This window comes from Bombus bifarius, unplaced genomic scaffold (genome assembly GCF_011952205.1).
Source record: "Bombus bifarius isolate JDL3187 unplaced genomic scaffold, Bbif_JDL3187 scf7180000009201, whole genome shotgun sequence".
Taxonomy (NCBI): domain Eukaryota; kingdom Metazoa; phylum Arthropoda; class Insecta; order Hymenoptera; family Apidae; genus Bombus; species Bombus bifarius.
In genome coordinates this window covers 903,775-928,353 of record NW_022884966.1, presented here as the reverse complement: position 1 = coordinate 928,353, position 24,579 = coordinate 903,775, and the positions used below count along the sequence as shown (strand labels likewise).

Genomic DNA, 24,579 nt, shown 5'->3' with positions numbered 1-24,579 from the left:
AGCTGTTCGAAGAATACCTGACACTTTTGAGCCAGTACGGAAGTCAATGTTGAGGCGTGCAGCAGCTTGTTGAACCACGAGGCGAACTCTTCGAACGTTTACGTTAAACGTAATATATAACTCGAGTAAGTATATAATTAAAGTATTTAGAACGTTTTTGTTTTCATTAGCCAAATATGCACGTATGCAAAATCTATATATGTTAAAATCTAAATCTATATATTTAGAAAATCTTCTAATGGGAAAATAAATTTCTATCTAGGTTCCATAACTGTAATGTATGCATTAAAGATGCACCGTCTAATCATAAGCTAATGATGCGCGAATGAACGATACTGAACGTTTCCTACAGGTAGCTTACATAGTATGATATAGAGATATTTCTGACAAAAAAATTGTATTGCTTGTAATTTTAAAAATAAGGTTCAATCGTCAATTTTATATATCTTCCCTATAAATAATAAGATGCATTGAACAACGCATAAAGAAAATTCAACGCAGTGATTGCATTTAAAAAACGTAGCTGACCTTTATATTCTTCACGTGTCCTCCTGCAAAGAAACTATCAACATCAAATAACGTCTTCCTCGACGACATTTAATACTAGTTTAAAAAGTTTTTTAATACAGTATGTAATTTTGCAATAATTCAAAATCATGAAGTTAGATGTTCTTACTTTTAGTATATTGTCTCTCAATATATAATTATGATATATATGATATATATCATACACGATATACTTATTTTATTGCTTACTATGTGTCCCTTTGTAATCAGTATCTCGCATACAATACCGATACATATGATGCAGAAGCTTTTAAAATCTAAAAAATTAAACAATAAAAGTAATAACATACGGTACACGAAATATGCGTATTTTTATGTTTTTTTTAAATCATATAATATGCCAATATTAAATTGCGAGATCAAAAGCTTCCGCCTTCTGTCTTATTGACACATAACTACATATGTAATTTGAAACATAATTGAAACATAATTAATAATTAAAATTAATAACATCATGAAACATAATTGAAAGATAATTCAAACAAAGTTAATCAAAAAGTTTTTAACAAATAGATATAAAAAGCTGTTCTTCACTCTATCAAAAGTTTCGTTAAAAAATATGCAAGAACTACTTCGTGGAATCTTATTATTATTATTATTGTAAATTCTTCTACCACGACATACGTTTATTATTATTCAATAAAAATTTTTTGAAACACCTATTAGAAAAAACATTTTTATTATATTGTAACAAAGATCAAGCTTACACTCGCAAAACCGAACATAGACAAATCCATAAATTTCCCAGCAGTAATTGTCAAACGTCTTTGTGATCTTATCATAAGAAGAATCACGACACGTCTGTTTCTAGGTTCTAGTAAATACCAAGAAGAACCGTAAGCTGAAGTGCTAATTGACAGGCTCTAAAAATAAAATAATAAACATTTATACGTATCTCGATTTTTATAATTAATAATTACTATTTGTACTACATTTTGTAGGACGTCGTGTATGCATATATTTTAATTACATACTAACTTTACTACTGAGATATTCCCCAGCGTAGGAAAAAACAAATGCTTCCAACATTATAGCAATATAAAATAATACAATTTTCACAACTATTCCTACATCCCCGTGTGAATTAATCGCCTACAATACGATATAAAGAATAGTACAAATTATAATTGTAATCGTAACCATAAATCAATATAAAAAAAATTAGATGTGAAATATAAATAAAATTATAATTTAAATAAGAACAATTAATGAAAAATAATATTTGTAAATATTACTTACGACTATTATTAAGAATCCTATACCGCACATCACTACTGTATTACACAATAGCTGGACCAAAGCAATATACGAGAATAAACTTTCGATATATTCCGAATTAAAAATAATCCGATAATGACGATTGATTAAAGATTTAATGACATTTCGCAATGATCCATGTTTTTCATCTTTGATAGAAATATTTTCTAGAGCTTCGTGTAACATTTCTATTTGTCCACCAACATGAAATATCTAAATAATACTTGTTACAATATAATACACATATAATATTTCAGCAACTTTTAGCAACATAATTTTACAAAATAAAGTATCTACTATATTATAAAACTTGAGTATTTCCTTCGTTCATTTGTTACTCTTTCAAGATATTGTTTATTATCTTACATTAGAATACCAAAACAAATTCAAAACGAAGATTTGTTGTCTAAGGTTTAATTTTTTAGAAAATATGTTGTGACAATTTTGAAAATTAGTATAAACTTAATTGCGTATCGATTGCATAGGTCTTACAATTCCTATATGCTTTTAACATCTTTCAGTCGTGACGATCAAAATAATTGTTAAAAGAGTCGATACCTTTCAAGGATATACAATATGTCAACAATAAGTGATTTTACAAAAAAAAAAGACAAATACGTGTACACATGTGTTTACTACAAACCAATATCTTTTTTTTTGTCATCTTCCATTTATCACCACTTTACATTTTTTCTTTCATATTTATTACAGATACGCTCTTCTATAATGCATGCAGTATATCTTAAAAATCATCACAGAGCATATCACTAAATCTTAACTGATTGTACTTGATTCAGCTAATATATGCATAAAAATATTATATGTACATCACGTGTAGAAAATAGAAATTACTTCTTTATTTGGTAATTCAACGTCTAAAGAAAACAATAAAAGTTCGCTTTTCATATGAAAACTGGGAGATCCGAACTCAGAAATATACCAGGAGTTTTAGCAAATTAAACTTACTATTAAACGCCTATGCTATGCAATTTGTTAAAACAAAGCAGCATGTTTACTTCATACACGTAGCTTTGTTTCTAAAAAAGTATTTAAAACATTTCGTAAAGGCTGAGCTTCATTTTCGAGTATTAAACAATTTCTGAAAATCGATAAGTGCAGCGACGTACAAATACTTTTTGTACTCACTGTATGTGTGACAGATTGTTAATAAACTGTGAAATGAATGCGTTTTCCATTACTATATCAAGACACACTTACCAATGTAATTATCAAAGCATTTAATATAGCCATGCCAATTCCAACAGCTAACAGTTGAAGGAATTGTACAAGAAATACATATTGATACACAGGACTTTCATAATATGCAAACGGAAGGTCCATTTTCATTAATAACTGTCGGGACGTTATATTGAAATCGTCTTGATCTTGACGGATAAATTGCAGAAACACACCGGCATACATAAAAACGGAAATAATATATACGCCAAAAATCGAATACGAGCAACGATATGCAAGTTCAGCTTTGTTCGTCATAACATCTACATTAGCTTTATCAGCGGAAGAGTTGATCCAATCGTAATACATTCCCACCAACATGTTTTTAAATATTCTGAAAAATATTATGACATGTAGCACATAGACTGATAAGACAAAATTTTACAGATAATTTCCCAATTAATTTCTCTTGAAGTTCAACTCGACGACCTTTGAACTTTTCATTAGACCTTTCATTTTTATACGTTTACAGGAAATTTAAAAGTGCAAAATTACACAGAGTATGCGTAATATGAGACTATGTAAAATATCCAAGGTACAGTCCTTTCTACAATACAATACTTGGTAGGTAGAGGAATTTCTTACAAAAAAAATATAAATTTCCGTAAAAGTCCACGATCAACTTATGTCTCCTATGTTAAATTGTAAGCGCGTAAGAAAGGAATTGATATTTACCCGCGTTTAATCCAAAAGCTAATTAATTTAAATAGCAGTACAGTATAAGGCAAACTAGTGCTCGCACTTTCTATTACGTCTGCCAAGTTTCCAGAACTAACGTTCTTCATTATATACCGATACTGAAATACTTGTGCAGGCATGATGATAGCTACCCAAATGCATCGGGCGATAATTTCATACGATGTATCTGGCCAAATTCCAGTCAATCGTAAGCCAATTACTACCGGCCGACTGATACTTTTACTGTGTATCATTTTAAGCGAACTGACCGATAAGTTCGGCTTTAGAAATGATTAATTATTCGGTCTTTCTTACTTCTCTATGATACGATGGAAAGTATTTGCGCTAAACTGTTTATGCATAGAAGACTGAACGCTGTATGTTGAAAAAATTTGCTAGACGTCTCTAATGTTACTTCTTGCACATTGGCTATATGTCTATAAAGTATTCATGGGAAACGAAGAATACAGATAAGTATAACCGATGTTGCGACTCGTACGAGTACAGGCCATAAATATATGATTAAAGGAAGAGGAAAAGTTTACCCAATTTTCTTTCAACATCCAACATCTTCTGCTAAACCACGGGACATCGAAAGTTCGTAGTAGCGGGAAAGTTCATTTCACGATTGTCCGAAGAATACGAAGGAAGAGAAGATTTATGAAGAAAGAGATTCGATAAAGAAAGAACAATATCCATATAATATTCATATTAAAATGAGAAAAAAAAGATAGAAAATGTGAATAAAAATATACTCGTTTCAATAGTGGTGGACAGGCATGTCAAACAATTTTATACAAAACTATTGTATCATAAGAAGAAGATAAATTAGTTTTTCAACAGAGGTAAGATATGTTCGATATCCATATAAATACACTTATACGTGCGTGATATATATTTACAACATATTAGATATTTCATTCACGAGCGACTCTACACACGTGCGAATTATTTGGCACTGATTTTGTCCACATAATTTTTCATTTGATTTATGAATTGTAAAAAATCCTTAGGTATGGAAGATGATATTGCTGGTATCGTTATAAAAGCGATCAGAAAAATAAGTAACTGTATGTGATTTTATCGGCGTCTTTTCAACCAACCAACTCCTTTTGTAAAAATTTTTACTTTAAAAACAGACGCTCACTCACACCTTTTATCACAAAGTGTTGAAAAATAATTATTTTTCTCAGAGATTATTTACAAAACTGGTATCAATGGTAATTTCTAATCATTTTAAATTAAAAAAAGCTAATCCTACTAACTCAAACTGCCGATCTTCGTACACTTGAAAAAATAAAGGAAAATACGAAGAAAAAGTTAAAAAACGTTCACGCCCTCTACCCTTGCATCATAAAAAGTACAATGTTAGCTATACGGAAATTCGTTGTTTACGAACTTACATTTATCTCCGCTGGCTCGTCGCAATTTTATAGACATATATTACGCATTCAGCGAAATTAGTAAATACGTGTATTTTATATACTGTTAACGTGTTAAATGATGTTGTGATTCTGTTGGAAAATCTTTCTAGAATCGCTGTATATGTGTTTTATGACAGTTTTTTGCATAAGACTATTCATGTTTCTAGTGTTGCAACGGTTCGCGAATCCTGTGCAGGGAATTGTTAATAAAAAGTTCATTGCCACTGTGGAAAGATGATGTCGTTGTTGCAAATATTTCTCTTCGAAAGGTTCTAATGCATAATATGACCTTAATGTTCAGATTTCTTGGCAAACAGTCGCAAAATTTGATCAGCCGCAAGAGTAATATGTAACTGTAAGTATATAATATGAGAAATGATATAACAAGTAGTTCAGTTCTTGAAACTGAACAATCGGCGTTAACAAAATATAATAAATGAAAAATTGCATCGTGGCGTAATGAGATAAATTTGAAAACGAGATTAAAGATACATATTTTAGGCATATCATAATATAAATAACAATTGAAAATAATAAAATTATTGACGCGAGGAGATAAACTTAATTTACCTTTTTTAATTCAATTTTCATTAATATTTATTCTATATACACTATTTATTTCTCATTATTAACAGACCAATGATATTTTTTTCCTTTCGTAATTTTTTTATAATAATCCAGGTAACAATAGCTCGAGATAAATCGATTGCACACTTGATACGATAATTCCACATCGAAGTTACCATTTATATCTTTCAGTCTAATGCCAAAAGTACAGACATATATGACGCTGAAACCTTCATAATCTATAAATGTAAAAGATAAAATAATTGTCCCTAAAATATAATGATAAGTGTCCCTTGAATAGCAATAATTTAGACAAAACAAAAACATAATTTTCCGCCGAAAATCAAACAGACAGTAACGTGAAAAAGTTTCCGACTAGATAGAATTTTACTTTTGCGCAAAAGCAAAGACTAAAGGAATTTTGACTAATATTAATCATATTAATATTAATCGTATAAAGGAAATGGCACAAGAAACCTATTACATATGTATACGTATTAAAACTAATAAAATCTTTTCTGATGAAACGAAATTTGATCTAATTGAAAATAATGGAAAAATATATTTTATGCTTAATTGGTATCAGTGATATCGTAATTATTTATTTCAAAACATCTCTTTTGCAAGAGACACATGTTCCTATTCTCGCGCCTGTCGGAAATCACTTGTTTTGCCAGAAGAACATTCCATGTACTGTCATGTTTTGAATACACACATAACAAAATTAAATTACAAGGAACTATGAGTTTCGAATTACTCTGATAGCCGAAACGAACGCCACGTATTATGTATTACCAAGGCAAAAGCTGATATACTTATTGCAAAAAATTGCAACATCTTCGAAAATTACGAGAGAAACTCATATTGTACTGGCTTCACATTGAAGATTCCAATGGCTCTCACAATTATATGCGAATATATTACCTATATGCAATAATAAGTAATATTACTCCTTGTATTATTTCCAGTGGCTAGAAGAAGTATTGGCTCACGCCCTTATTTTACAATAAAGCACGTTTTTATCAGGTACTGTAAATTTCATTTTCATAGTATTAAATTTTTGTATTCGCCTGATAGCACTGCTAAATGATACGAAATTTCATTGGATTTTTAATAATGAACTGGTATGTGAATGCTGTAATAAATATAATGGTGTGTCCAATACATTTTATAGCCATTGTACTTTACACGCGCGTGACTTGCCCTAAGATTACTGAAAATTCCTTTAACCATTGCTTTTACAAGTAGTTTTTACATGCCAGTTAAAATATATGATCTAAATGGATAGAGAATAAATAACTTACGCCTGTGAAGCTTTCCAGGGAAAGGTTTGAAAATTTTCCGAAAGTCAATGTGAAACCTTTTTGAGACCTTAATATAACAGGTATCAGAAGTCGGCTCTTGTTTGGACGTAAATCGTACCAGAGCATATTGTACGCAGTGTCGCCGATTAATTGGCTCTAATAACGAAACAGATATTTTAAATGAAAAGTATTAATGACTTTCTTTTAATTATATTTACACATCGAAGCGATATGTTAATACGAAATACATATGCCTTGTAGTACTTTTTAACATAGAGAACTAGTGTATACTTAAAGAACTTTGAACGATTCGATTCAAGGAAACGAAGAAAGAACAATAAACATTTCAAAGTCAAAGAGATATTGGCACACTTGCGAGTGCAATATATTTTTTACGGTTCCTCGCTTTGTGTACCTCAAATACAATTCACTTTCACAATTTGGCACAAATGTAAACAGATTTGTTTGAATGAATCTTCTTTGCTTAAGAACAGAGAAAAACTATTTTAACAAGACGTAATAAGCCTTGAGGGGATTTATCTCTTCTTCATTTCGTTCTTGCTTACGAACGTTCAACTTTATCTTAAACGTATTTCTCTCGTGCACCACTGTCTCCACTTAAACGCCTTGGTCTAAATATGAATTATATTACAATTTTACAAATTTAATAAAATAAAATAAAATTAATAAAAATTGTGGAAGATTTATAAGAAGAAATAATGAAATAATTGGCACCAACTGCACTTACACCTATTTTTTTTCCAAAACAATTATTCGTTTACAAAATATTTTATGTTTTTTCAGTACAATGTGTCTGATATAGTGCAAATAAGAAACAAAACGATATTGTATACAACAACCTTAGTGCGAAGATATTCCCCAGCGAAACAGTATATGAAAACTTCTAAGCAAATAACTATGTAAAATACAATAGATTTGATGAGTATATCAATAGCAAGCCCACTCTCATCGTTTACAGCCTGTAACATCCATTTTGTACATGATGCAGTGAAAAAGTAAAGTGTCGTATGTGCATATCGGATAGTCATTACTTACAAGTACAATGAGGAATCCTTCGCAGCAAGTATTAACTGTATTTGATACAAGTTGGCTAAGAGCCATATACGTAAAAAGTTTCTCAATTTTCTCTGCAAAAGCAATGATTTCTTGATATCTACTAATAAAAAATTTTAGCTTGTTCTCAGTTTTAGAAAAAACATCTGTTAGATTCTGGCACATTATGTCGATTTGACACCCTAAATGCAGTATCTAAAAATAATAATTTCAATGCTATAGCATTATTAACGATAGCTTCACCAGGGTCATAAAATTGTATGCAACAAAAGTTTAATTTAATGTGGTAATCAAATTAAAAATAAATATTCTTCCATAATTTACACTTTGAACAAAAACAGTTTCTTAAATAACCATATTCTAAGGTAAATATATCTAGAACTACTCAACAGAAGCATGAAATTTATACTCACCATCATGAAAAGCAGGGCAGTGAACGTTCCGAACGCAAGAGCTGCAGAGAAATGAATAATAAATTGTGTGGTAACCACAAGTTCGTAATTCGGGGATTCACTCGTCTCGAAAGGTAAATCCATTTTCAAAAGAAGCTCTCGAGACATTGAATCGTTTGTTCCTTGAAATACAATAGTGCCGGCATGATAACTAACCGTAGACATCAGATACGAGGACATGATTATGCTAGTTACATAAAAGGAGAACAATCCGGTTTTTGTTATCAGATTATTTATATCCATATTAGCATATTTCTGACAGTCCTCTTCCATGGTTGATAAAATGTCGCAAAACAAGCTGCGAAGTATTGATATATGGAATAAACATTAAATTGTATCAAATAAACATTATTATATAGGAATTTTCACATTTTCGTCTTTTTTGCTCAATTTAGAGAAGCTAGAAAGACATGTATGGGATATATGCGGTCACGTGCAGACAAAACCTTTCTTTACACCCCAATTTCAAGAACTCCTTCTTTTCACGCATCTCTACTAAATTTACTATCAATTATCGAACTGTATTAACATAACACACATGTAATAAAATAATACAAACGAAGAAACATTATGTTTATTTATAATATGTTCAAAATACTGAAAAATTAAGAATTAATGAGACTAACAAGTAAATTCTGTTGAATTGTTTCAATTCATTATTGTTGTAATTATATTAATGTTGTAGCAACAATTTTTTAATGTAGCTTATAACATTCGATCGACGGAATAAAAATTTTTTCGTCTTTTTATTAATCTATCACTATTATTATCCGCAGCTCGAGAAACAATGTTCATCAGTGACAACTCAATGACAAATCAGTCTGATAAGATTGCGGATTTTTATGTTTATGAAAAATTTAAAGGTGCAAAATGCATGCAATGGATAATATGCGACAATATATATCCAAACTGCAGCAACAACAGTAGTGAAACAAATTTCTAATTAAATTCTACTCTTTTACCTGTATTCATAAAGCGTTAATGTGTGGAAGAAAAATATTATTCTTGTATTGTGTAAAGCTTATGTACGCTTGCAAGGTTGATTGCTGGAAACTATTCGAAGCCGAAAGGCAAGAATTAAATAAATAACATTAAAAAAATACTTGTATTCATAAAAATATAAACTTTCGTGCGAGATCATTGTGTATATCTTTAAAATTTCATCATATTAAAAACCATACTGCTCGAAAAGTAAAAAAATCAATATTTAAAACAGAAGATAGACGAAAACTATGATGCACGTATAGGTAGAATTTCTACTCATGAATCTCCATTGAAATCAGGGTAACTTACCCATAATTCGTCCAAGTAACAAATAATTTGATAAACACTAAACTGAAAGGCACGGCGATGCTCAAATTTTCCGCTATGTTCATAAGAGTATCGGTGTTATAATGTATAACGATATATTTGTATTGATAAGCCTGAAGCGTAATTATCGCTATCACCCAACATAACTTATGTAGGAAGTGAAATGGTGTTCCAGGCCAGACACCACAAAAATGAAGGCCGAATTTAACAGACGGGCTAATCGTGTTTAATACCATTTCACATAAAATTAATTATATCCTCTTGCTTAAACTATTTTAGGGCTTCCTCCTTGTATACAAAGACTTTACACGTAATTTCCACACGCATGCATCACTATCACCGTTAATAAATTTACAGCGGGGGAGAGATTCCAAGAGTCTTACTTACATGCAGTCTCGCGATAAACTGAACGTTCCGTGAAAATCATACAGAAACATACGCAAATTATCCACGAGTGACAACCTTTGTATCGGATTCCCAGGGTCCGCATAAATATTGCAAATAATATCGCAACGATTGCAGGTTTGCTGGAAAAAGAACTAGGGGATAGAAGGAGAGAATGTTGCTCAAAACACAATTCCAACTTTGTTACAATTACTGGTTTCCACGGAAAAGTGCAGAAGCAAATGCGCGACATGCAACTGCATATTAAATTAGATTTCCTATAACATGAAGAAAATGCAGAAGTTTGGTATAGAAAACTTATACTGGAAAGTATGATATCATACTCTATGTTACAAAGGACGACTGAAAAACTGATCTTCAAGAGGGAGATCTGACAGATAAAGTTCGATAAACGTGCATAGGTAGCGAAAAAGGTGGACGAAGGTAACAATAATTCCTTGATAAAGTGAACTGCAATATTCACGAAACTTCAGAATAAAGCACAATGCACCAATGAAGATATTGAAAACCAAAAAATCACAAATATGTCATCTAATTATTGTGATAACTTACATTGTAGCTAATGTTTCAATAATGCGATTTAACCAATTTATATTAATATTAAACTTGTAGAATCCTATCATAATAATCGTGACAATTGTACAATTAATGAATATTGATTTTATAAGGTTTAGTTAAACAATACCTAAATTTTGTTGCCTTACATGATATAGTATTTATTTAAATAATACACTGTTATGTATAAATTTGCAATCATATTCCAATTCATTTATATATTTAATTATATATACCATTATATATGAATATATAACATATATGTAGGTACATATACTATATACTCATTTTATTCCTTATGATGAACTCCTATGTAATCAGTACATCGCATACAATACCGATACATATGATGCAGAAGCTTTTAGAATCTAAAAAGTTAAAAGAATATAAGTGATAACAAGTGATACAGTATACGAAATATGCGTATCTATATGCGTGTATGTATTTTTGAAATCATATAATACGTCAGTATCAAATTGTGACATGGAAAACTTTCGGCCTTTCTTTGTTAATACATAATCTGTAATTACATAAGCAATTTGATATTGACATTATCAAACATATTTCAAACGAAATCAATAAAAATTGTTCACAAGTACGTATAAAAACGCTGCCCTTCGTTTTATCGCGCGATTTGTTAAAAAATACGCAAGAACTATTTCGTGTTATCCTATCAAAGCAGTCTTCTACCACGACATACGTTTATTTTTATTCAATTAAAAGTTTTTGGGTCATTTATTAGAAAAAACATTTTATTTACGGAGAACTATGCAACAAACAGAACTGTAGATATCTTCGAAAATATGCGTCCTAGCAACAAAATGTTTTATTTACAAAAGGTGGTTATTTACGAAATATTGAAATGATCTTGAATTTACTAAACGACTATCTTTGAAAGTATTAAATTTTATCCATTCTGAGTCTCACAATTAATGAACGTTGTTCTTTAAATCTTATTATTAAGCGTGCAGATCAATTCGTGGACCTTACAAATTCATCTGTTACTTCATCTTAAATTCAAATATTTGACCCGCTTTATGAGTTAGCCCAACCTAGCGAAATAACTAATTTCGATAATCATATCGTATAATTAATAGTTACTGTATACAGTCTGTAAGACGTCGTGCACCCATATATTTTAATTACATACTAACTTTACTACTAAGATATTCCCCAGCGTAAGAAAAAATAAATGCCTCCAACGTGATAGCGATATAAAATAACAAAATTTTCATAAATATTTTTATGTCACCGTATGAATTAACCGCCTACAATAACATAAAAAATAGTATAAATTATAGGCATAATCATAATTACAAACTAATGTAAAAAAATTAAACGTGAAATATGTATAAATAAAATTTTAATTTAATTAAGAGTAATGCAAAAATAATATTTTAATGTCATGCAAGAACAACATTTGTAAATATTACTTACAACTATTATTAAGAAACCTGTTACGCCGGGCCTCTTTGCCTGGCCCAGGTCACACACCGCGGGCCAGACGGACACCAGATGTCCGCTTTTCCGTACGGCGTACCCTCAATATCCTTAAGCACCCGTCATAAACCCGAGTCACTTGCCTGCTAAGGTCCTTCAAAACAAACAAACATCTGTGTCCGAAGCATTTCTAAAGACTATTGTCTACCACGGCGGGACAAGGGAAAGTTAGTTTTCTCACGTGCGCTGCATCTTTCCTCCCACTAACCACTTTCTCTCGAGGGCGGTTAAGACCCTTCGGTTAACCAATTAACAGCGAAACCTGTTTCCCTCACTCTCTTAACTAACATCGGCACCAACAAATCCGATGGCCCCGTGCGCTAGACACACCCATCCTTAGCTTTCCTCCGACACAGCATCGTCACTCAACTTCACTTCTTCTACATCGTTGGAAAAGTCAACTACTAAGTATACGCTAATGCCCAGCGGGGCAGTCTAAGCATAACGCGAGAGTCGGTCTCGGTATTGTCGAGCATACATTTCCTCTCCTAAATCTCATAGTGCTACGTCCACTAATACACTAAATCTAATTATAAGAGCCCTGCTCTAACGCATATATCTATCTTAGCTTCGTGCGACAAGTTGTTAATTACTTATTTCTCTACGTCAGTGTAATCTAAGTGCTGGAAACATATAATTTATAATTCTGTGAATCACAGGGTTATACAACCTCAATCACCCCTATTATCTCAACGGAAATCAGGGGATCGATCAACTCGTGGTGTCGATTGTTATAATCGTAACGGGGATTTACGACCCCCGTTGACGTCTCTCCTTGCGATTACGTCTCCCCGCGATTGGTCGAAGAAACAAAACCTATACAACATATGACGATTGTATTACATAATAATTGCATCAAAGCAATATACGAGAATAATTTTTCGATATATTCCGAATTAAGAATAATCCGGTAATGATGATCAGTTAAAGATTTAATGACATTTCGTAATGATCCATGTTTTTCATCTTTGATAGAAATATTTTCTAGAGCTTCGTGTAACATTTCTATTTGTCCGCCAATATGAAGTATCTAAGTAATATTTAGCATAATATAATACGCGTATAGCATTTCACCGAAGTTCGGCAACATAACTTTGTAAAAAAACGTACTACGTCGTAGCACCTAAATATTCCCCATTTGGAGGTGCGTAAATATGTTCAAAAACTTTTTTATACTCGTCTATGTTCAATGATATCTTATTTTTAGAGTCATGTAATTTTTCACTCAATTATTTGTTACTTTTTCAAAATATTACTTACTATCTTATATCGAATTATAAAAGACGAATCGAGAGCGTAGAAAAAAATTCAGGAAAAGATAAGATTTTTGTCTATGGCTTAATTTTCAAGACAGCCTGTTTTGACAATTTCGAATGTTTACCCATATATACACTTAATTGCGTATCGACTTCATAGAAACTTACAGTTACTATACACTTTTCCCGTTTTTGATAGTGACCTCTCGTAATGATCAGAATAATTCTTAAAGGAGTCGAGATTATTTTAGAGATACACACGATATCAACGATAAATGACTTTACAAGAAGAATCTTTAGATTGTTGTCATTTATTTATCATCACTTTACATATCTTCCTTCGTAATAGTTATAAATACGCTGTCCTATTAAACAACATCTCTTTAAACGCATCGTCATAAATATTTACAAACGAAAATTATCAGATACGAGGTATACCATATGTTAAATAAGTACACCTTAACACTATATATACTATTTATTTTTCATTATTAATACAACAATGATATTCTTTTTCTTTTTGTAATTTTTTTATAATAATCCAGATAACAATAACTAGATTTAAATCGATTGCACACTTGATACGATAATTCCACATCGAAGTTACCATTTATATCTTTCAGTCTAATGCCATAAGTACCGACATATATGACGCTGAAACCTTCATAATCTATAGATGTAAAAGATAAAATAATATCATAAAAGTGTGTCCCTTGAATAGCGACAATTTTGACAAAGCAAAAGCATAATTTTCCGTCGAAAATCAAACAGACAGTAACGTGGAAAAGTTTCCGACTAAATAGAATTTTACTTTTGCGCAAAAGCAAAGACTAAAGGAATTTTGACTAATATTAATCATATTAATATTAATCGTATAAAGGAAATGGTACAAGAAACCTATTACATATGTATACGTATTAAAATTAATAATATCTTTTCTGATGAAACGAATTTTAATCTAATTGAAAATAATAAAAAACTATATTTTACACTTAATTGGTATCAGTGATATCGTAATTATTTATTTTAAAATATCCCTTTTGCAAGAGACACATGTTCCTATTCTCGCGCCTGTCGGAAATCACTTGTTTTGCCAGAAGAACATTCCATGTACATCCCATGTTTTGAATATACACATAACAACATTAAATTACAAGGAGCTATGAGTTTCGAATTACTCTGATAGCCCAAACGAACTCCACGTATTATGTATTACGAAGGCAAAAAGCTGATATACTTATTGCAAAAAATTGCAACATCCTCGAAAATTACGAGAGAAACTCATATTGTACTGGCTTCACTTTGAAGATTCCAATGGCTCTCACAATTATATGCGAATATATTACCTATATGCAATAATAAGTAATATTACTCCTTGTATTATTTCCAGTGCCTAGAAAAAGTATTGGCTCACGCCCTTATTTTACAATAAAGCACGTTTTTATCAGGTACTGTAAATTTCATTTTCATAGTATTAAATTTTTGTATTCGCCTGATAGCACTGCTAAATGATACGAAATTTCATTGGATTTTTAATAATGAACTGGTATGTGAATGCTGTAATAAATATAATGGTGTGCCCAATACATTTTACAGCCATTGTACTTTACACGCGCGTGACTTACCCTAAGATTACTGAAAATTCCTTTAACCATTGCTTTTACAAGTAGTTTTTACATGCCAGTTAAAATATATGATCTAAATGGATAGAGAATAAATAACTTACGCCTGTGAAGCTTTCCAGGGAAAGGTTTGAAAATTTTCCGAAAGTCAATGTGAAACCTTTTTGAGACCTTAATATAACAGGTATCAGAAGTCGGCTCTTGTTTGGACGTAAATCATACCAGAGCATATTGTACGCAGTGTCGCCGATTAATTGGCTCTAATAACGAAACAGATATTTTAAATGAAAAGTATTAATAACTTTCTCTTAATTATATTTACACATCGAAGCGATATGTTAATACGAAATACATATGCCTTGTAGTACTTTTTAACATAAAGAACTAGTGTATACTTATAGAACTTTGAACGATTCGATTCAAGGAAACGAAGAAAGAACAATAAACATTTCAAAGTCAAAGAGATATTGGCACACTTGCGAGTGCAATATATTTTTTACGGTTCCTCGCTTTCTGTACCTTAAACGCAATTCACTTTCACAAATTGGCACAAATGTAAACAGATTTGTTTGAATGAATCTTCTTTGCTTAAGAACAGAGAAAAACTATTTTAACAAGACGTAATTAGCCTTGAGGGGATTTATCTCTTCTTCATTTCGTTCTTGCTTACGAACGTTCAACTTTATCTTAAACGTATTTCTCTCGTGCACCACTGTCTCCACTAAAACGCCTTGGTCTAAATATGAATTATATATATTTACAAATTTAATAAAATAAAATAAAATTAATAAAAATTGTGGAAGCTTTATAAGAAGAAATAATGAAATAATTGGTACCAACTGCACTTACAGCTATTTTTTTTCCAAAACAATTATTCGTTTATAAAATATTTTATGTTTTTTCAGTACAATGTGTCTGATATAGTGCAAATAAGAAACAAAACGATATTGTATACAACAACCTTAGTGCGAAGATATTCCCCGGCGAAACAATATATGAAAACTTCTAAGCAAATAACTATGTAAAATAAAATAGATTTGATGAGGATATCAATAGCAAGTCCACTCTCATTGTTTACAGCCTGTAACATCCATTTCGTACATGACGCAGTGAAAAAGTAAAGTGTCGTATGTGTATATCGGATAGTCATTACTTACAACTACAATGAGGAATCCTTCGCAGCAAGTATTAACTGTATTTGATATAAGTTGGCTAAGAGCTATATACGTAAAAAGTTTCTCAATTTTCTCTGCAAAAGTAATGATTTCTTGATATCTAATAATAAAAAATTTTAACTTGTTTTCATTTTTAGGAAAAACATCAGTTAGATTCTGGCACATTATGTCGATTTGGCACCCTAAATGCAGTATCTAAAAATAATAATTTCAATGCTATAAGACTATTAACGATAGCTTCAGTAGGGCCCTAAAATTTCATGCAACAAAAGTTTTGTTTAGTACGGTAATCATATTAAAAATAAATATTTGTCCATGATTTACACTTTTAACAAAAAATATATCTATGACTGCTCAACAGGAGCATAAAATTTATACTCACCATCATGAAAAGCAGGGCAGTGAACGTCCCGAACGCAAGGGCCGCTGAGAAATGAATAATAAATTGTGTAGTAACCACAAGTTCGTAATTCGGGGATTTACTCGTCTCGAATGGTAAATCCATTTTCAAAAGAAGCTCTCGAGACATTGAATCGTTTGTTCCTTGAAATGCAATAGCGCCGGCAAGATAAAAAACCGCAGCCACCAGATACGAGGACATGATCATGCTAGTCATATAAAAGGAGAACAACCCGGTTTTTGTTATCAGATTATTTATATCCATATTAGCATATTTCTGACAGTCCTCTTCCATGGTTGATAAAATGTCGCAAAACAAACTGCGAAGTATTGATATATGGAATAAACATTAAATTGTATCAAATAAACATTATTATATAGGAATTTTATTCATTCCTATTTATATAGGAGTTATCTCTGATTTTGGCAGTAAGGTAGTGTTGTGAGATGGTTTTACACGTAAAAATAAATTCTTATATGTTACATTCTTAAATTCAAAACTCGGAATAATTCATGACAAAACAACGTAAAGACATAAAAATACTCAACACTACAAAATAGCTTTCATTTTAAATTCCACCGAGTGAGTTGCATTGAACGATTCACATTTTCGTTTTTTCTCTCAATCTGAAGCAGCTAGAGAGACGACTCCAAAAATTTAATGGTGCAAAAATGCGTGAAACGGATAATATGCGACAATATATATCCAAACTGCAGCAACAACAGTAGTGAAACAAATTTCTAATTAAATTCTACTCTTTTACCTGTATTCATAAAGTGTTAATGTGAGGAAGAAAAATATTATGCTTGTATTGTGTAAAGCTTATGTACGCTTGCAAGGTTGATTGCTGGAAACTATTCGAAGCCGAAAGGCAAGAATTAAATAAATAACATTAAAAAAATACTTGTATTCATAAAAATATAAACTTTCGTGCGAGATCATTGTGTATATCTTTAAAATTTCATCATATTAAAAACCATACTGCTCGAAAAGTAAAAAAATCAATATTTAAAACAGAAGATAGACGAAAACTATGATGCACGTATAGGTAGAATTTCTACTCATGAATCTCCATTGAAATCAGGGTAACTTACCCATAATTCGTCCAAGTAACAAATAATTTGATAAACATTAAACTGAAAGGCACGGCGATGCTCAAATTTTCCGCTATGTTTATAAGAGTATCGGTGTTATAATGTATAACGATATATTTGTATTGATAAGCCTGAAGCGTAATTATCGCTACCACCCAACATAACTTATGTAGGAAGTGAAATGGTGTTCCAGGCCAGACACCACAAAAATGAAGGCCAAATTTAACAGACGGGCTAATCGTGTTTAATATCATTTCACATAAAATTAATTATATCCTCTTGCTTAAACTATTTTAGAGCTATCTTCTTATATACGAAGACTGTACACGTAATTTCCACACGCATGCATCACTATCACCGTTAATAAATTTACAGCGGGGGAGAGATTCCAAGAGTCTTACTTACATGCAGTCTCGCGATAAACTGAACGTTCCGTAAAAATCATACAGAAACATACGTAAATTATCCACGAGTGACAACCTCTGTTTCGGATTCCCAGGGTCCGCATAAATATTGCAAATAATATCACAACGATTGCAGGTTTGCTGGAAAAAGAACTAGGGGATGGAAGGAGAGAATGTTGCTCAAAATATAATTCCAACTTTGTTACAATTACTGGTTTCCACGGGAAAATGCAGAAGCAAATGCGCGACATGCAACTGCATATTAAATTAGATTTCCTATAACATGAAGAAAATGCAGAAGTTTGGTATAGAAAACTAATACTGGAAAGTATATCATACCCTATGTTACAAAGGACGACTGAAAAACTGATCTTCAAGAGGGAGATCTGACAGATAAAGTTCGATAAACGTGCATAGGTAGCGAAAAAGGTGGACGAAGGTAACAATAATTCCTTGATAAAGTGAACTGCAATATTCACGAAACTTCAGAATAAAGCACAATGCACCAATGAAGATATTGAAAACCAAAAAATCACAAACATGTCATCTAATTATTGTGATAACTTATAATGTAGCTAATGTTTCAATAATGCGATTTAACCAATTTATATCAATATTAAACTTGTAGAATCCTATCATAATAATCGTGACAATTGTACAATTAATGAATATTGATTTTATAAGGTTTAGTTAAACAATACCTAAATTTTGTTGCCTTACATGATATAGTATTTATTTAAATAATACACTGTTATGTATAAATTTGCAATCATATTCCAATTCATTTATATATTTAATTATATATACCATTGTATATGAATATATAACATATATGTAGGTACATATACTATATACTCATTTTATTCCTTATGATGAACTCCTATGTAATCAGTACATCGCATACAATACCGATACATATGATGCAGAAGCTTTTAAAATCTAAAAAGTTAAAGGAATATAAGTGATAATAAGTGATACAGTATACGAAATATGCGTATCTATATGCGTGTATGTATTTTTGAAATCATATAATACGTCAGTATCAAATTGTGACATGGAAAACTTTCGGCCTTTCTTTGTTAATACATAATCTGTAATTACATAAGCAATTTGATATTGACATTATCAAACATATTTCAAACGAAATCAATAAAAATTTTTTACAAGTACGTATAAAAACGCTGCCCTTCGTTTTATCGCGCGATTTGTTAAAAAATACGCAAGCACTATTTCGTGTTATCCTATCAAAGCAGTCTTCTACCACGATATACGTTTATTTTCATTCAATTAAAAGTTTTTGGATCATCTATTGGAAAAAACATTTTATTTAGGAAGAACTATGCAACAAACAGAACTCTAGATATCTTCGAAAATATGTGTCCTAGCAACGAAATTCACCTGTTACTTCATCTTGAATTCAAATATTTGTCCCGCTTTATAAGTTGCTCCAACTCGACGAAATGACTAATTAATTTCGAGCATTATCAATAACAACTGATGCATTCGAATGACGATATCAACAATTGAACTCGACGAGTGATAGTGCTGCACGATAACGCGAGTCACAACGGCCGACTAAAGCAAGCAACTGAGAATATCTATGAAAATTCTCCATAACGCTGCTTATTTGTCAGATTATAATCTGTTTACTACGATATCAACTGGCAGATGCGGGATTTAATATATTTCAAGAGATGAATAATGACATTGCTAACTTTACTCTGTCGAAACCGCCACCTTTTACAAAAAGCGGTTTTTTTCTAAATAAACAAAAAATCTAGGAAAAAAGACCATAAATCAATTTGCACGCTTATCGTTATCGATATGTTAGATTGTTACAGTTCTAATGAAATTTGACAATCTTTTGTATAATATATACATACATAGAAAATTTCTAGACGTATTCGCATACTTTCGTGAGTCACTGTATTCGTCATAACACTATGCTATATGCCTTTAGAAACATTTTTACTATATTGTAACAAAAATCAAGCTTACAGTTGCAAAGCCGATCATAGACAAATCCATAAATTTCCCAGCGGTAATCGTTAAACTTCTTTGTGATCTTATCATAAGAAGAATCACGACACGTCTGTTTCTAGGTTCTAATAAGTACCAAGAAGAGCTGTAAGCTGAACTGCTAACTGACAGGCTCTAGAATAAAATGATAAAAATTTATATGTATCTCTTTTTATAATTAATAATTACTGTATACATTTTGTAAGACGTCGTGTATGCATATATTTGAATTACATACTAACTTTACTACTAAGATATTCCCCAGCGTAGGAAAAAATAAATGCCTCCAACGTGATAGCGATATAAAATAACAAAATTTTCATAAGTATTTTTATGTCACCGTATGAATTAACCGCCTACAATAATATAAAAAATAGTATAAATTACAGGCATAATCATAATTACAAACTAATGTAAAAAAATTAAATGTGAAATATGTATAAATAAAATTTTAATTTAATTAAGAGCAATGCAAAAATAATGTTCTAATGTCATGCAAGAACAACATTTGTAAATATTACTTACAACTATTATTAAGAAACCTATACAACATATGACGATTGTATTACATAATAATTGCATCAAAGCAATATACGAGAATAATTTTTCGATATATTCCGAATTAAGAATAATCCGGTAATGATGATCAGTTAAAGATTTAATGACATTTCGTAATGATCCATGTTTTTCATCTTTGATAGAAATATTTTCTAGAGCTTCGTGTAACATTTCTATTTGTCCGCCAATATGAAGTATCTAAGTAATATTTAGCATAATATAATACGCGTATAGCATTTCACCGAAGTTCGGCAACATAACTTTGTAAAAAAACGTACTACGTCGTAGCACCTAAATATTCCCCATTTGGAGGTGCGTAAATATGTTCAAAAACTTTTTTATACTCGTCTATGTTCAATGATATCTTATTTTTAGAATCATGTAATTTTTCACTCAATTATTTGTTACTTTTTCAAAATATTACTTACTATCTTATATCGAATTATAAAAGACGAATCGAGAGCGTAGAAAAAAATTCAGGAAAAGATAAGATTTTTGTCTATGGCTTAATTTTCAAGACAGCCTGTTTTGACAATTTCGAATGTTTACCCATATATACACTTAATTGCGTATCGACTTCATAGAAACTTACAGTTACTATACACTTTTACCATTTTTCATAGTGATTTCTCGTAATAGAATTAGAATAATTGTTAAAATTATTAAATTATTAGATACGTGGTACACTATATGTTAAATAAGTACACCTTAACAGAAAGTTGTATTTAGGATTAAACGCCAACTGAAAACTCTTGTAAAGCGCATAGTAGGCATTATTTTTTTAACTGGCTATAATATCTTTTATTTTGAACTAATAGCACAGTGTGTACAAAAGTTATTCAAAGGATAGCTTTATTTTTCGACTAGACGATTTTTTATTAGATTCTACATTTCATTTCCATAGTATCAAATTTTTGTAATTATGTGAAAGTATTACCAAATAATATGCAATTTATCATAGTCGGATCTAATTAACTACTATAGTATACAATAATATATAAATATACTATAATATATAAATGCAATAATAATCGCAATGATGCACAAATACTTTTTGTATCCACTGTCTGTGTGCAGTTTGTTGATAAAATGTGAAATAAATGTATTTTTGATTACTACGTTAAAACATACTGACCAATGTAATTATCAAAGCATCTAACATAGCAATGCTAATTCCAGTAGCTAATAGTTGAAGAAATTGTAAAACAAATACATATTCATACATCGGACTTTCATAATATGCAAACGGAAGGTCCATTTTTATTAACAATTGTCGAGATGTTATATTAAATCCGTCATCTTGATCCTGACGACTGAATTCCAGGAACATACCGCCGTATATAAAAACGGCACTAGCGTATACGCTAATAATTAAGTTTGAGCAACGGTATGCAAGTTCAGCTTTGTTTACCATGACATGTACGTCAAGTTTGGCAGTAGAAGTGTCGATCCAATCGCGAGACATTCCTATCAATATGTTTTTAAATATTCTGAAAAATATTGTTATACATGTAGCACATAAATTGGTAAGAACAAATTTTAAAAGCAATTTTCCACTTAATTTCTCTTTAAACTCATCTCCAGCGTGTTCAAACTTATCGTTAACTTGAGAATGCCGATTTTTATGCGTTTATAGGAAATTTGAAAGTGCAAATATACATAGAATGTGCATAATGTGAAAGTATATAAAATATCCACAGTATAGCGCTTTCTATAAAACTTAGTAGGTAAAAGAATTCTTTTTTTCAAGTTTCTACCTTTTTAGATATACTGTCAAAAATATGAGTTGGCATAAAAACCCGCAGCCTGCTTATTATCTTTGACATAGTAAACCGCAAATATGTAAGAAAGGAATTAACATTTACCCGCGTTTAATCCAGAAGCTAATTATTTTAAAGAACAGTAGACTATACGGCAAAGTAGTGCTCACACTGTCTACTATGTCTGCCAAGTTTCCAGAACTAATATGCTTTATTATATACCGATACTGAAATACTTGCGCAGACATCATGTTAGCTACCCAAATGCATCGGACGATAATTTCATAAGATGAACCTGGCCAAATTCCAATCAATCGTAGGCCAATTACTACTGGGCGACTGATACTTCTACTAAGTATCATTTTAAACGAACTGACCGATAAGTTTGCTTTTAGAAATTATTAATGTTTGTTATTCAGTCCTTCTTATTTCTGCATGGTAGGATGAAAAGTATTTGCGTTAAAACCGTTTGTGCATAGACGACTGAACACTGTATGCTGAAAATATTTGTGAGACGTCTCAGATGTTACTTCTTGCGCATTGGCCGTGTGTCCATAAAGTATTCATGGCAAACAAAGAATACAGATAAGTATAACCGAAGTTGCAACTTGTAGAGTTAGAAATCATAAATATATGATTAAAGGAAAAGAAAAAGTTTACCCAATTTTTGTTTCAATGTCCAGCATTTTCTGCTAAAACACAGAATATTGGAAATTTGTAGGAAGAAAATTTATTTCAAGTTTGTCTGAGGAATACGAAGGAACGGAAGATTTATAGAAAAAGGAATTCGATAAAGGAGAAAGAACGATAAAAAGGTAGAATTCTAACATTCAAATAAGAAAAAGAGAAAAATATATTCGTTTCAACAGTGATAGGCATATCAAACAATTTTATACAAAACGATCGTATTATAAGGAAAGGCTAAGTTTATTTTGAAGAATAGGTTCTTACCATAGGTTCTTAAATATGTTCAATTTACATATATATACACTTATACTTTCGTGATATACATATTATTCTGATATATTTATAACATATTAGATATTTCATATATATCTCATACAACTGGGATAAGCTATAGGGTAAGTATACCTAAAATAGTAGAAAAAAGAAAGTGATTTCATTAGACAAAATTGAACGATTTCCAATGACGTATTATATGATCTAGTGTAGATGGCCAGTGCAAAAGTGGTGGCGTTTCTAATATTTGAAAATCCCTGTTATTTTTCTAAATGGAACCATAGATTTTGTCATACGTCAATCGAATAATTTTTGTAATACTATACGTGGTAAAATTACAGCTCTTGTGGTATAAATAAGACTAAATAGACGAAATCTTGCACCAAATAACAATATCATAAAGTTAACGTTTACTTAGTATTCTTTATTCGATGCACAATTATCAACACCTGAGCAATGTTTGTTTATATCTACAAAATACTTTAAATAAAACGACATATTCTATCAGTAGGACACAAGAATGGATAGGGACGCAATATAATCTTTATGTTTTACAAAAAAGTTGAAAATACAAAAACAAGTTACAATCTTCTCCTTAACGACTCTCTATTATTTTACTTCCTAGAATTTCTAACATTTTAACACTACGACTATCGACAACTAATATATAAGACTTGTATTAAAGAAATTTAAGAGCATGCAATAGAAAAAACTAAGGAATATTAGCTTTTTTATTCATATTTTTATAGAAAAAATCTTTCTAAAAATCCACAGTTTTAAATCTACAAAATTTCTATGAAAAATTTTGAATTGGTGATTTTGATACTATTTAATTGACTTATTATTTTATCAAACTATGTGCAATAGCGGTTATTCAGTCGCGGCATATCTGAAAACTTGTTATTGCAGTTATCCGGGGAATTACCAAAAATTACCGAATTTTGTTTTCTTCCTCGCTTATGAATAATGTGCGAACTTAACACAGAAATATTGAATATGAA

At 30.8% G+C, this 24,579-nt stretch overlaps 3 protein-coding genes and 1 long non-coding RNA gene across 4 annotated transcripts; all 4 read right to left on the bottom strand.

Annotated features, from left to right (window-relative positions):
• Positions 1–773: 773 nt before the first annotated feature.
• On the bottom strand, positions 774–3,992 carry LOC117214589 (odorant receptor 4-like). The gene is made up of 6 exons (XM_033460801.1): positions 3,736–3,992; positions 3,043–3,394; positions 1,807–2,037; positions 1,546–1,659; positions 1,275–1,430; positions 774–824 (listed from the first exon to the last, which is right to left on the bottom strand). Exons 1-6 carry the CDS (start codon positions 3,990–3,992, stop codon positions 774–776), a joined length of 1,161 nt encoding a protein of 386 aa, XP_033316692.1.
• A 1,819-nt stretch (positions 3,993–5,811) lies between these two features.
• On the bottom strand, positions 5,812–10,212 carry LOC117214588 (odorant receptor 4-like). The gene is made up of 6 exons (XM_033460799.1): positions 9,853–10,212; positions 8,521–8,857; positions 8,090–8,302; positions 7,894–8,013; positions 7,034–7,189; positions 5,812–5,968 (listed from the first exon to the last, which is right to left on the bottom strand). The coding sequence occupies exons 1-6, from the start codon at positions 10,104–10,106 to the stop codon at positions 5,918–5,920; spliced, it is 1,131 nt and encodes a 376-aa protein (XP_033316690.1). The 5' UTR covers positions 10,107–10,212; the 3' UTR covers positions 5,812–5,917.
• A 1,859-nt stretch (positions 10,213–12,071) lies between these two features.
• Positions 12,072–13,509, bottom strand: LOC117214590. Its single transcript, XR_004488899.1, has 3 exons — positions 13,147–13,509; positions 12,268–12,284; positions 12,072–12,098 (listed from the first exon to the last, which is right to left on the bottom strand). It is a non-coding gene; the product is annotated as an uncharacterized LOC117214590 (long non-coding RNA).
• Positions 13,510–14,169: 660 nt separating this feature from the next.
• On the bottom strand, positions 14,170–24,461 carry LOC117214571. The gene is made up of 11 exons (XM_033460759.1): positions 22,724–24,461; positions 21,994–22,348; positions 20,826–21,056; positions 20,543–20,656; positions 20,280–20,435; positions 19,177–19,220; positions 16,766–17,102; positions 16,366–16,578; positions 16,170–16,289; positions 15,313–15,468; positions 14,170–14,256 (listed from the first exon to the last, which is right to left on the bottom strand). Exons 1-11 carry the CDS (start codon positions 22,978–22,980, stop codon positions 14,206–14,208), a joined length of 2,034 nt encoding a protein of 677 aa, XP_033316650.1. The 5' UTR covers positions 22,981–24,461; the 3' UTR covers positions 14,170–14,205.
• Between the last annotated feature and the right edge of the window lie 118 nt (positions 24,462–24,579).

Coding starts and splice junctions, on each gene's coding strand:
- LOC117214589 (XM_033460801.1), bottom strand. CDS start 3,992: ATGATACACAGTAAAAGTATCAGTCGGCCGGTAGTAATTGGCTTACGA. Junction 1,431..1,545: donor GGGAATATCTCAGTAGTAAA/GTTAGTATGTAA, acceptor TTTTATTTTTAG/AGCCTGTCAATTAGCACTTC. Junction 825..1,274: donor CTATGTTCGGTTTTGCGAGT/GTAAGCTTGATC, acceptor TTAATTTTTTAG/ATTTTAAAAGCTTCTGCATC.
- LOC117214588 (XM_033460799.1), bottom strand. CDS start 10,106: ATGGTATTAAACACGATTAGCCCGTCTGTTAAATTCGGCCTTCATTTT. Junction 8,858..9,852: donor GTTACTTGGACGAATTATGG/GTAAGTTACCCT, acceptor AATACTTCGCAG/CTTGTTTTGCGACATTTTAT. Junction 7,190..7,893: donor GGGAATATCTTCGCACTAAG/GTTGTTGTATAC, acceptor TTTCGTTATTAG/AGCCAATTAATCGGCGACAC.
- LOC117214571 (XM_033460759.1), bottom strand. CDS start 22,980: ATGATACTTAGTAGAAGTATCAGTCGCCCAGTAGTAATTGGCCTACGA. Junction 22,349..22,723: donor AGCTTCTGGATTAAACGCGG/GTAAATGTTAAT, acceptor AATATTTTTCAG/AATATTTAAAAACATATTGA. Junction 16,579..16,765: donor CTGCCCTGCTTTTCATGATG/GTGAGTATAAAT, acceptor TATTATTTTTAG/ATACTGCATTTAGGGTGCCA.